Source organism: Spizellomyces punctatus (genome assembly GCF_000182565.1).
Source record: "Spizellomyces punctatus DAOM BR117 chromosome Unknown supercont1.1, whole genome shotgun sequence".
In the NCBI taxonomy this organism is placed as follows: Eukaryota; Fungi; Chytridiomycota; class Chytridiomycetes; order Spizellomycetales; family Spizellomycetaceae; genus Spizellomyces; species Spizellomyces punctatus.
This window is the reverse complement of record NW_015971537.1, coordinates 529,561-540,731: the sequence shown is the minus strand read 5'-3', so window position 1 is coordinate 540,731 and position 11,171 is coordinate 529,561. Positions and strand designations below refer to the sequence as shown.

Genomic DNA, 11,171 nt, shown 5'->3' with positions numbered 1-11,171 from the left:
AAGCAACATGTTGGTAAGAGAAATCGGCGCTCTTTCACAAGTAATACTGGTCTACTGGTCGCCATTGCATTCTTGGAGAGTTTTCCCACCTTGCTCAGTGTACCCAGTGAATACCCAACACGAGAACGCGTCTTGCTCTTGGGTAAGTTGCTCATGTCGGTCGCAAAAGTCACAAAAAAAAAGGCGGGTTGGGGGTGGGAAACCCAGGGGCGCTAAAGGGGAGACGACGTGAGGAAGACCACCTTCAACTGGGACTGTGGCAAGTTTAAAAGAGCTTGAATGCTGGACGTAGATCGGCATATGGTTTGGGTAATGTCGCATTCCCCACTGACGTTTGGAATGCAACGAATGCAAATGCTCAACACATGGTTGTTGACCATTCATGTGGCATGCATGCATGCGTTCGGACGTGATCTCTGCCTTAACACGCCGATGATAACTAAGCCCTTGTCTAGTAGTAGGCTTCGCTCCTGTATCGCAAATTCCGCCGCAGGACGCCAAATCTGCTTGACAGGAGTTTAAAAGGTATGTTTCTGAACAATTTCAGGCGCTAGTGATTTCATCATGTTTTGGCGCCAAAATGCTGCAGAACTGCTCCCTAACATGGAAGTCTCTAGGGCTGTTTTCTCGCATCTCGCCAGGCACGCGATGCTGCTACTGGATGAAGCGGGAAATATTACCCATTTGAACGTCCTTCTTTTAGGACCGGCACATGTGGGGAAAACATCATTGCGAACTGCCTTCCTGAATGGATCTGCCCGTGGTCCGAATCGTGTCCGAACGCGAGGGCCCTGGCAAGGCTCATACGACCCAACGATAGAATCGTCCGACACGGTCCAGTACATCCTTCCGTCCTCTTCGACCAATGCAGGAGTCAGTCCTATGTCACCTGCGGACAGCTCATCATCCGCGAGTACTTTGAGTGATGATGTATCGGATGAGACACCTGTCATAACGGAAGAAGATCTGTGGCAGAAACGAACTGGGCAGCGCATCGTACTTACCCTTAGCGACGTGGGCGGGCACCCGTTCTATGGGACCATATGGGCGTCCGCCATTGCCGCTGCCGATGCATTTATGCTAGTATATGATGTCGGAAGTCGACAGTCGTTTGAGGCAATGTGGGGCTTTTACCGACTAATTGTGGAAACGAAATGGGCTCGACCACATGACGTCCCCATCATGATGCTGGGAAATATGGTCGATAACGTTACGTCGGATCCGACCGTACATTTACTCGACAAGCGGCCACGTCAAGTCACTAGAGACATGGGACAGTCCTTTGCCAATCTCTTGCGCCTACCTTTCACTGAGACGACAGTCATGGCGCCGCAATCAGTAGCCCACTGTTTCAGGCAATTGATATTAATCGCGCAGGAACAATCGCGCTCTATGGTTACGGCCGGTCTAGCGGCCAGGGCTGATGGAGCAGGACTGCTCTCGCCTCTGTATCGCAATATCCGCCGTCCGTCCAACGCCTCTGTCGTAGGATCCGATGCCGGCAGTGAAAGCGGGGCAACCAGACACTCCCAAGTGTCCACCCAATCCACTGGTGCGGCGGTCGAACGAGTTTATGGTGCAGTATCGAGAACTCAGGATGGCGTCACCATGCTGGATCCGAATCGCGATTCAATATGCACTGATATGTCTACCACCTCTACAAGTGATGCGAATGCAATTGCCAGTGCGCCAACGAACAGTGTGACCGACGGAATGGCGGGTCGCCCGCGGGCCGATAGCTCCTCTTCGTCACACGCGCCCGCTTTGAACCCTCTGCCACCGCCACGGCCCGACAGTATCCGCTTCAGAAGAGACATGGTCTTCCGAGCTTGGCGAGCCTTTCAACGTAGCCCAGCGTACGCGTCCGCTTTGCCGGACGAATCTAGGCATGTCATTCGATCTCTAGTCACGAGTAGCGGGAGTAGTGGGTCGCGACCATCATCACCGGGCCCAATCCTCCCGGTATCCGCCATTCCGGCTCGCTCAGAATCGCTTGCTCCACGCCAAGGGTCATCGGCATCCAGTACCTCGTCGTCGTCCTCCTGTAAGCCTCAGCAAGATTCGGGAATCTACATTCCCGACATGAGTGCACGCAAACACAGTTTGGGGTCCACTGCTCCCACGCTGTCCACCGTTGCAAGTGGTTATTCAGACGTATATGCTGCTTCCCGTACATCGATGATTTCAACTGCGGATAGCCGGATTGACGTTCGAGAGCTTGAAAGTGGGCCTTGGGACAAACAAGAACAACCACCACTGATGACATCAAGTCAAACCGCAGCAGCGCAGTCTCGCCAGGCTGCTATGCGACGATATCGTTCCTCGGAGGACATTTCCCGTCTGGCGCAACAACAACAGCAACAACAACAGCAAGCACAACAAGGACTTTTAAATGGAGGCATCTTTGCTGCACCCATTCCAGTTCCTGCACCTGCACCCGTTTCCTTGTCAGATGGAATTATCAAGACCCACTCTGATATCAGTTCTAGATCATCAACTCCTGTACCTACCCCTGCTCCAACCCCATCTGCCGCCAGCACTCCTAAAAGGTTACAGCGATCTCAGCAAAATTTGCAAATGTTGTTGGATCAGCTGGAAATGTACAGTTTTGAGTCAGATCCTGCAAGTGAGGATGACCAGGCCTCAAATCTAAACGAATCCTGCAAAACTGGCAGCATGCGATCATTGAATTCGGGAATAGTGAGATCGAAGAGCATGAGTTGCCTAACAGAGGCCAGTGGCAATGATTCGAGAAACGTCTCAAGTGCGACTTTGACGGAAATCCCATGCAACCAGGGCGACCTGCCGGGTGCTTCGCAGTCTACTTGCGGCCCCCTTTCGCCATCACACTATGCTGGACCGACACCCATCCCCAGAAGCGCGCAAGATGAAAGCCTAGAGGTGAAGTTTTCGCAACAAGACTTGCCCAGTAAAAGTAGCGAAGATTCTGTGCCTTTCATAGTACCGGATCTTCCGGCTATGCCAACGCACGTACCACCGTCAGTACTAGCAGCCGCAAACCTTGGCAAGGGAAATCGGGCCAACTTGGAATTACTCCGCAGCATTCTGGCTGAACTGGACGAGCGTGAAGTTCGGGAAATTGTGCAAGAGTTTGGTTTAAAGACCGGAGTGCCACAAGGCGGGACTAGTGTGGGTGGAATGGTAGGCTAGCGGCGATTTCAGCCTGCAAAACACGGGCGGGTCGGGAATGGCGAGGATACCCTTGTACAGATGTAGCATATTTATAATTTGGTTTCGCTGAGGTTTGAATTGTGTATGAGGAGGGGGGGTGATCAAAAGTGTAGGATGGTTTGTTTCATTAGGTTGTTTATTGAGTTTTGTGTATATTGTCACTCAGTAGAAAGGTTGTTGATTAAATGAATGCAATTGCTAATTACTTGTACAAAGTCTAAATTGTAAAATTCACTAGAATTAAATGTATTAACTTGTTTTTAGCGTTCTCAGTATCATAAGTTGAGATAAGTTGGAAAACGTCATGTACAATAAAAAGACAACGTAATATAAACATATGAGGTACTAAACGTAAAAGAATATGAAAGTTAAAGTCATATCTGTACACGTGGGCGGCGGAGAGGTGGATGCTGAGTTGAGCATCTATGACGGTCTATGCCCATATAGCGGAAAAACGAGTAGCGACACGATTCGTATGCCGGTGAGAACAATGTTGGTAATAATGGAGACGACAATGTGTCTATAAAATGCGTCAAGAAAAAGGAACAGCCGAAAAATTTAGGTTTAATTATCGTACTCATCTCTACAAGCACACGCACGCCAACTTACAATATTGAAAAGGCATCCAGGGTCGGTGACCCTTGAGTATTGGGAAAAACCACCGGAATAGACATGTCCCATGGCTTGCCCTTCCCAAACACCGAGAGATCATCGGGCGCCATTTGGCTCACTCGCTTTGTAGTTCCTCGTACAAACGCACTAAATCCGCCCGACTTGTTTGATTTGGTGTTGCCGCTGCCGCTTGCACCACCATGAGGTTCCCTTCCGGCGTGTGAGTCTCCCTCACCGGTTCCATGAGGCTTTTCCCCGCCACCTTCACCGCCACTCCCCCGGCGTCCGCCTGTCAGGTTCGACCAACTCCCGCTCAATCGATTACTATCCCCAGTCGTTTCTCCATACAATTCACGCAGGACGAACAGTGCACAGTCTGGATCGCTCCAATAGTTCATGTGAACACCGAGGGCGGATATGTAAGGATTCTCCAACATGCCTTCCTGAAGGACATAGTCAATCCTCCCTCGAGGATTTAGCCGCTCCACGCCAGTGACTTCAGGTCCGGACCGTACAATCTCCTGCATCTCCACCTCGCTCTCATGGTGTTCTGTCCTTGTGTCGCGGGCGCGGGTATCGCCTTTTGTACCAACATTTCCGTCATCCCCAACAAGAACGGTTGGAAGACCCTCGTGGCCCTCGTCGTCAAGTTTTCCTTCCGTATGGGGCGATGTCTGCCCCGTTGGCTTAAATGCGTTGATCGCGCTTACCATGGTCACTACTTTCCCGACGCTAGACGTTAAACCACTGGTAACGACTGCTGTGGTGGATACAATCCCCAGTTTTGCTGCTTCTAACATGCTTCGGCCTCTATCCGCGATATCATTCCCAAGATCCTGAATGCCTACAATGGTACCCTATAACACAGCACATGGCACACGGCGCAGAGTTAATTTCGGGAGACCTTTGTCGGCAGGATTAACATATTCAATGACTACCTTTAGTCCCCCTTTGGTATATGGAATCGGCACCGGCTTGATCTCGGCGAATTCTCGTTTGATGATGGGTTCAATCCGATACGCAACGGGATCTGTCAATAAGCCGGCAGATGAACTTTTGAACACAGATCTACATCAAGACAAGGACGTACCGTGTGGATGAAAAATATTGTAGATTGCGTTGACCGCAGGGTATGAGACACCTTCCACCTGATCACCTTCTGATGGAGGGGGAGCCATATCGGGTGTACGTGCCTGAAGCTTGTCACCCTTAAGCAAGAGGAATAATCCAACGGGCGATCCGACAACTACGTCAAACGTAAGCTGCATTAGACGAGTTCTAATTCGACTGCAATAAGTCATATCATTACCAAATAATTTATCAACCTCGAACTCTAGCTGATCGTATCTCATATTTGTTCTCTCCATTAAGCCTTTAACTCTGCGATCTTCCGCGCTCATTGCGCCGTGTAGTAAGTCCGTCAAATCTACTTCGGCAGGTCGTTTGATTCCTCCAGGTGTTGGTGGTTGCAAATCCACAACAGGTATCCCGCTGCGTTTGAAAGGTTGATTGCAGAGAATATCGAATGCCAGTAGACTGCCCAGTGAATGACCAAAGATTGACACCTTTCCGTTGAATTTTGGATTTCGTTCTTTGAAAAGTTGATATATTCGGTTGAGCTCCTCTGTCACATGCTTGATCATTTCCTGCCGATATCGAGGGGTCATGTAGAGAAGGACTGGGTAGGCGAATTTTGCTTGGGTTATAGACTGGGGCGAATGTTTCAAGAAAGTACAACAATCTCACCATCTAAGACCACATCTGACACCAATTGCCGAATACTGGGTACGCCCTCTAACGTGATGTCTTCCAATGTCGTCTCTGTCTCGAATTGCTCATTCGCTTCAGCATCATTCGTTCCCGCAGCCTTCATCTTCCGTGACATGCCAAATTGTATCTTCTGACGCCATTGTACAGGCAAGATCTGAACTCCTCCGTCATCAGGCATACTGATTAGCCCCGCCTTTCGGCTCGATCGCAACTGGTCCTTTGCAGTAGCATACTGTCGAGAAGATTCCTTGATGGTTCGTCGAAGTATGTTGCAATCTACACGACATCCAATATTTAGGCAATTTGTGGGAATGCAAGCTGCCACTCATACCCATACCATGTATGAAATTAACGGCTTCTACCCTCTCTCCAAGTTTTTGCCCAATTCTTAAAGAGTGATCGAAAGAGTCAGATGGTGGTGCTACGAGACCTAACCCAAAAAAACCATACCCATGAATGACCAGAACCAAGTGATTTATAGTTCGGTCGCTATCATCAGATTCGCTATAATCCTCAGCTTCAGTCTTCTCCTGAAGTTTTTCGGCCTGGTCTGGCGTGATTGTATTTGTAGATGAGGTAGCCGGGGTCATCTCGGCAATTAGAGACGCGATGGAGACCTTATCTCCAGCTTTTTGCAGAGGATCCGTTTGCACATCCGTGGTATCATCTTTCAGCTCTTCGCCGGTCTTATCCTTTGATGTTTCTTTCTCTTTCTCTTTTTCTTTCGCAACCTGCGCTTTCGTCTTTTTCAGCCGCTCTACCTCGTCCCATCCACGAATCAAGCGCGTTCCACCAATATTCATAACCGCGCGGCCGATTTTACTGCTTAGAAGATCCGAAAACTGGAATGCAATATGAGGTCCTTGGTACACGACGTACTGATTCATATATGGACCAAAAAGTGCCCAACGCTGAGTAGGGCAAACGCACTTATTAGAATGGAGAATGCTGCCAACATGGTAAGCTTGACCCACCTGTTCTTTCTGATCATGAAAATTCTTACTCCCATGTTCTGTTGTTTCGGAAGTATTCGGGGTCGAGGATGAAATGGATTTTGGAACTCCGGTGGATTGCTGGGGAGCGGTCTTCCATGGTTGAAACTTGCTGCACAGTTAATGGCAGACGATTTAGAGCTGAACCACACACGTCCCTTCTTAAATGATTGGGCATACCGATAACCGTCTTCTATCTGTCGAGATAGATTTTCGTCACAGGGTAGGTAATTTCCTCCAAACGCTGCATAGAACCATGTCCCTCTCCGAATATCGTACGTTGGCCCATGCCAATACACTATGAAAATTCCAGTAAGAGAGCGTTCTACTACGCCATTACAGAGGGCGGAACTCTACCGGGATAAGTCTCCATCTTCTCAACATCGGCCTCGAATAGATGGTCTTCATTGACGGGAACTTTGCTATCAACTTGAATCTCCGCGGTACTTGGATCCCCGTCACTCTTGCGCTTCTCAATACTCTTCTGTAGTCGCCGCCATGTCGCTTCTAAATCTGCAGAGTCTCTCTCGGAAAAGGGTTTCCTACCAAATAACGAAGTTAAAAGTAGTCCTTCAAGACTAAGCAACATCACGAGCACCAAACTACCATGAAGAAGGAGGTTTTTGAGCGGTTGTAGTACTGACAACCTTGAAAGGACTAGAATCGTGCTTGGGTACGTCAACAGCATGAAACCAGCTGCGGTTTGGCAATAATGGGTTAATAGAACATATAATTGGTCAACCCGGTTGCCAGGAGTTGAAGCTTACCGGACAGTAAACTTTGGAGCTTCAGCACTGGACGACACCATTCTTCAAAGACAGAATCTCTCGGAGTGGTGAGCGGTCGGCTCTGTGAATCCCTTCCAGGTTTGTTCGCGAGTGCAACACCCTTCCCAACACTCAAACGTTCTAGGCACGCTAAGGGGGGTTTTCGTAACTTGACAATTTGGCAGCCTCTAGCTAAACAAGTCGCAGTATAATTGTTGCCGAGCGTTCAGAATGCAGACACGACATTAGCAGCAAAATCTGGCCAAAATTCTTGTGTCACTAAAAGGCGCCTGGTGTCATTTTAATGATCAGCCATTTAACTTTTTCATCGTTTATTTACATGCACCATGCGTTCAGCACTGCCATGTTGGGCACCTTTCGGTAAGTAAAAGACACAACGAGGAGAATCTGGTCGAACTTTTGGATGAACTGCACATTCCATCGCCTAGTCTATAAATATCCCCATGCGCACACATCCTCACAGAGGTCTCTTGGTGTAGTTGGTTATCACATCAGTCTAACACACTGAAGGTCGCCAGTTCGAACCTGGCAGAGACCACTCAACAAAACGCCCTCTCTTTCTTGATTCCATTTTGTCCTGCCTGTATTTATTTTATCCAATAGGCGCTCGTTCATAAGCCGACGTTGCCTGGTTGGGCAGCAGCTCCGATATTGGACCACAGTCAAAGAATACAAGATTTCAAACTGTGTCTACTTGATGAATGAATCGACTAACATCATATTATCTCTACTGACACCCTCTTCCGTCGAGTACATGAGAATCGGCAGACAGTCCCCCCGTGATATGTCCCTGTTTCCAACCTACTTTACGTTCTTTTTTCCAATGATTTTTGTCATACCTACAGTGCGACAGCCGCCAGAATCTTCTCGCAAATGTCTTTGTATTCGTTCGAAGGTCCGCTAACTCGCTTGAACCTCAAACCATGGAGGTTCTTGAGCCTTGGAAGCTTGCAAATTTCGATTTCAAATTTCATGCCATCATTGCACGAACACTCAACCAAGAATCGTGAGGTGAGGCGGTACTTTATATCGTGCTTTGTACAAGCATTGGCCACTTCCTGAACAATTTCATCCGGGGGCTTTGAAGACGTCGTATTCGAGTTGAACGTAAAGCGTAGAGAACGCGGCTTGTTGTCCTCTCCTGGTTTAACTATCCCCGAACCGATAGAAGAGGACGAAGGCCCAAGTGTCCCAGAATTTACCACTGTATCGGCTGTGTTCACCTGGCTAGCTACAGTAGGTGAAACCCCGCCCACCATATCTCCGCCCTTATCAGCCGTTGGAGACATGCCTCCCATTTCAGACGGTCGGCGTCCAAGACCTCCGCGGAGAATACCAACAATTGTGTTGTGTCGCTTGCGGCGTTGAGGTTCGCCAGTAGCACTTCCATCAGTAGCAGGTGCATTAGTACCTTGTATAGAAGTTGCGGATGCCGTGGGTGTAGCCACCACCGGAGGCTGCGAGTTGGAAACTGGTACGGCGGGAGCGGCAGTTGTCGGCCGACTTGGCAATGGCACCCCAACTGGAGTTGGGCGTTCCGTGTCATCCTTAACGGGGGAAGGCTGCTGTAACTTTTTGAGCATAGCGGCCGCTTCTTCGTCTTCTTCAGCGTATTTCGCCATATCAGCCTCCCCGCCGACCGTAAACCGACGCCTACGAGTCGGTTTGGAAGTAGGTAGCACAGGACGTGCTTGCGATGGGGGCGCTGGTGCAGGTTCAGGAGACTGAAGGACGCCGTCTTCGTCAATGCGCATCATCACTGGTTTCGACCCGGCCCCTTGACTGGAGCTGAACGAGGTCCCTAGCCCACTGTCCCTTAGACCTTGCAAATGCGGGTGAACCGGCGCAGGTGAGGGGGTGGTTGGGGATGGGACCTGGGTCGTCGGATTAGCTGCGAGCTCGGCAGCAATGTTGGCACGGGTATCCTTCTCGTAGTAAAGTAAGTAGTAAATGGACGACACTTCGTCATATACATTCTCGCGCAGTTTCTGTATGATCGTCTCCCTGTCGATGTGATATTTGTTCTCCAGGAGGCGAATAATACTATCGTCTTCTTCAACCTTCTGAGACACGTCTGTGGATATGGGTGAATCCGAGAATCCATCATTAATCCAAGGGTCGTCAATGAGCATTTCCAGGCCAGCGCGCTTGAACGGATCCCGTACAAGGAATTTGCGGAGTAGCTTTTCGCACGCTTTCAATAACAAAGAACAATTTAAGATCCTCCCAAGGCGAAGTAGGCTGCAAGAAACAAACTTACAGTCTGAAAGGTAAAAAGGAATACGATATTTTCCCCTGCAAACAGACTCTCGCATTTCTTGGAGATTTTTTCCATCGAATGGCAAACAGCCAGTCGTAAGGACGTATAGAATGACACCCAAACTCCATATATCGACCTCGGGTCCAGTATATCTGCGTCCTTGAAAAAGTTCAGGAGCGGCATATGGTGGAGAGCCGCAGAATGTGTCCAGCTTCGACTCAGGGTCGTAATAGTTGCTGAACCCGAAATCAGCAATCTTGATGTCGAGGTTGGCATCCAAGAGCAAGTTCTCAGCCTATAAATGCTTCCATTTTAGTAATGTACGGCATTTCGTGCAATGTGCCAAGTACGGAGACAAACTTTAACTGACCTTGAGGTCCCGGTGGATGACCCTTTTCTTATGACAATAACTGACAGCACTCAGAATTTGTCGGAATTTTGCGCGAGCTTCCTTTTCCTTCATCTTTCCATGGACGACGAGATAGTCGTACAGTTCACCACCAGAGGCATACTCCATGACCAAAAATACTGTACTTTTAGTTTCAATGACCTCGTACAGCTTTACAATGTTCGGATGATGCAGTAATTTCATGATGCGGACTTCACGGTAAAGCTTGCTCAGCTTCTTTTCATCGAGAGTGGTCTTATCAATCACTTTGATTGCAACCTACAGAAATGCACAGAAAGGTGACCTCAATGTCCGGTGGCTATGGTCACATTTCAGCATACCTCTACACCCGTGAGTTTGTGTTTTGCAAGTTTGACCTTGGCAAAGTTTCCTTCGCCAACTGTTTTCTGGAAAACATAGTTCCCAATGCTTTGTAGATTCAAGTCCGGATTGTTGGTGTCATCCTTGTCCCTCCGAGAACGTGACGAATTGGGCTTTGAAGTGGACGTGCTCATCGTCTCCACAACTCACAATACAACCAAAACTTTTCAATCTACCACGGTGCCAATATAGCCAAAGGTTTCTTATCCACGATCAGTTACACACTGCAACCTGAACAGAGGATTTCCACCTAATGTTGCAGGCGAAGGATATACCAGCGAGTGGAGGAACAACGTCGCTTTGAAATACTTCAGAAGTAACCTCTCCGAATGGCGGTCGGACGAATTGTCACAAAGAGCCCTAATGGCTTTAAGGGTATAAAATGATCCGGCCCAGCAGATATGGAACACGATGCAAAGGGTCCAGCTCGCTCTATTGTTGTTTGAGCTAAATGTGTCATACAGCGAGCATCATGCGTACGAAAATAGTCCGATCAATTCCGACAGATCGGCAAATACATTGTATTGGGTCCCATCCGATGCATACTCGGACATTTTTAAATACAAAACAATCCTGGACATTTTTGTTGAGCTCTGCGATAATGAGGGCTCTTTTTCCTCAGCGTGGTAACTTGCACACAGGAGAGGCGGTAAATGCGTTGTGGCGAGAGCCGCTAGTACATTGGGGGGCATCGTAGCATTCCCCCTTCCCCAATCCAATTTTTATGAAACCAGCGGTCGCTGCTAACAAGCTAATATACTCCTGGAAGGAATCTGCACTATGAGGGG

General features: G+C 48.8%; 3 protein-coding genes and 1 non-coding gene across 4 annotated transcripts; 2 read left to right on the top strand and 2 right to left on the bottom strand.

Annotated features, from left to right (window-relative positions):
* Window positions 1-10: 10 nt before the first annotated feature.
* On the top strand, window positions 11-3,439 carry SPPG_00215 (uncharacterized protein). The gene is made up of 3 exons (XM_016748547.1): window positions 11-142; window positions 459-525; window positions 618-3,439. Exon 3 carries the CDS (start codon window positions 649-651, stop codon window positions 3,169-3,171), a length of 2,523 nt encoding a protein of 840 aa, XP_016612526.1. The 5' UTR covers window positions 11-142; window positions 459-525; window positions 618-648; the 3' UTR covers window positions 3,172-3,439.
* SPPG_00214 (uncharacterized protein) lies at window positions 3,316-7,621 on the bottom strand. Its single transcript, XM_016748546.1, has 13 exons — window positions 7,334-7,621; window positions 7,173-7,262; window positions 6,924-7,108; window positions 6,747-6,864; window positions 6,549-6,678; window positions 6,025-6,485; window positions 5,912-5,961; window positions 5,551-5,850; window positions 5,114-5,482; window positions 4,895-5,050; window positions 4,743-4,834; window positions 3,802-4,661; window positions 3,316-3,712 (listed from the first exon to the last, which is right to left on the bottom strand). Exons 1-13 carry the CDS (start codon window positions 7,372-7,374, stop codon window positions 3,616-3,618), a joined length of 2,949 nt encoding a protein of 982 aa, XP_016612525.1. The 5' UTR covers window positions 7,375-7,621; the 3' UTR covers window positions 3,316-3,615.
* Window positions 7,622-7,818: 197 nt separating this feature from the next.
* On the top strand, window positions 7,819-7,892 carry SPPG_10009. Its single transcript has one exon. It is a non-coding gene; the product is annotated as a tRNA-Val (tRNA).
* A 29-nt stretch (window positions 7,893-7,921) lies between these two features.
* On the bottom strand, window positions 7,922-10,813 carry SPPG_00213 (CAMK/CAMKL/MARK protein kinase). The gene is made up of 4 exons (XM_016748545.1): window positions 10,344-10,813; window positions 9,985-10,281; window positions 9,615-9,909; window positions 7,922-9,548 (listed from the first exon to the last, which is right to left on the bottom strand). Exons 1-4 carry the CDS (start codon window positions 10,515-10,517, stop codon window positions 8,194-8,196), a joined length of 2,121 nt encoding a protein of 706 aa, XP_016612524.1. The 5' UTR covers window positions 10,518-10,813; the 3' UTR covers window positions 7,922-8,193.
* Window positions 10,814-11,171: the final 358 nt, after the last annotated feature.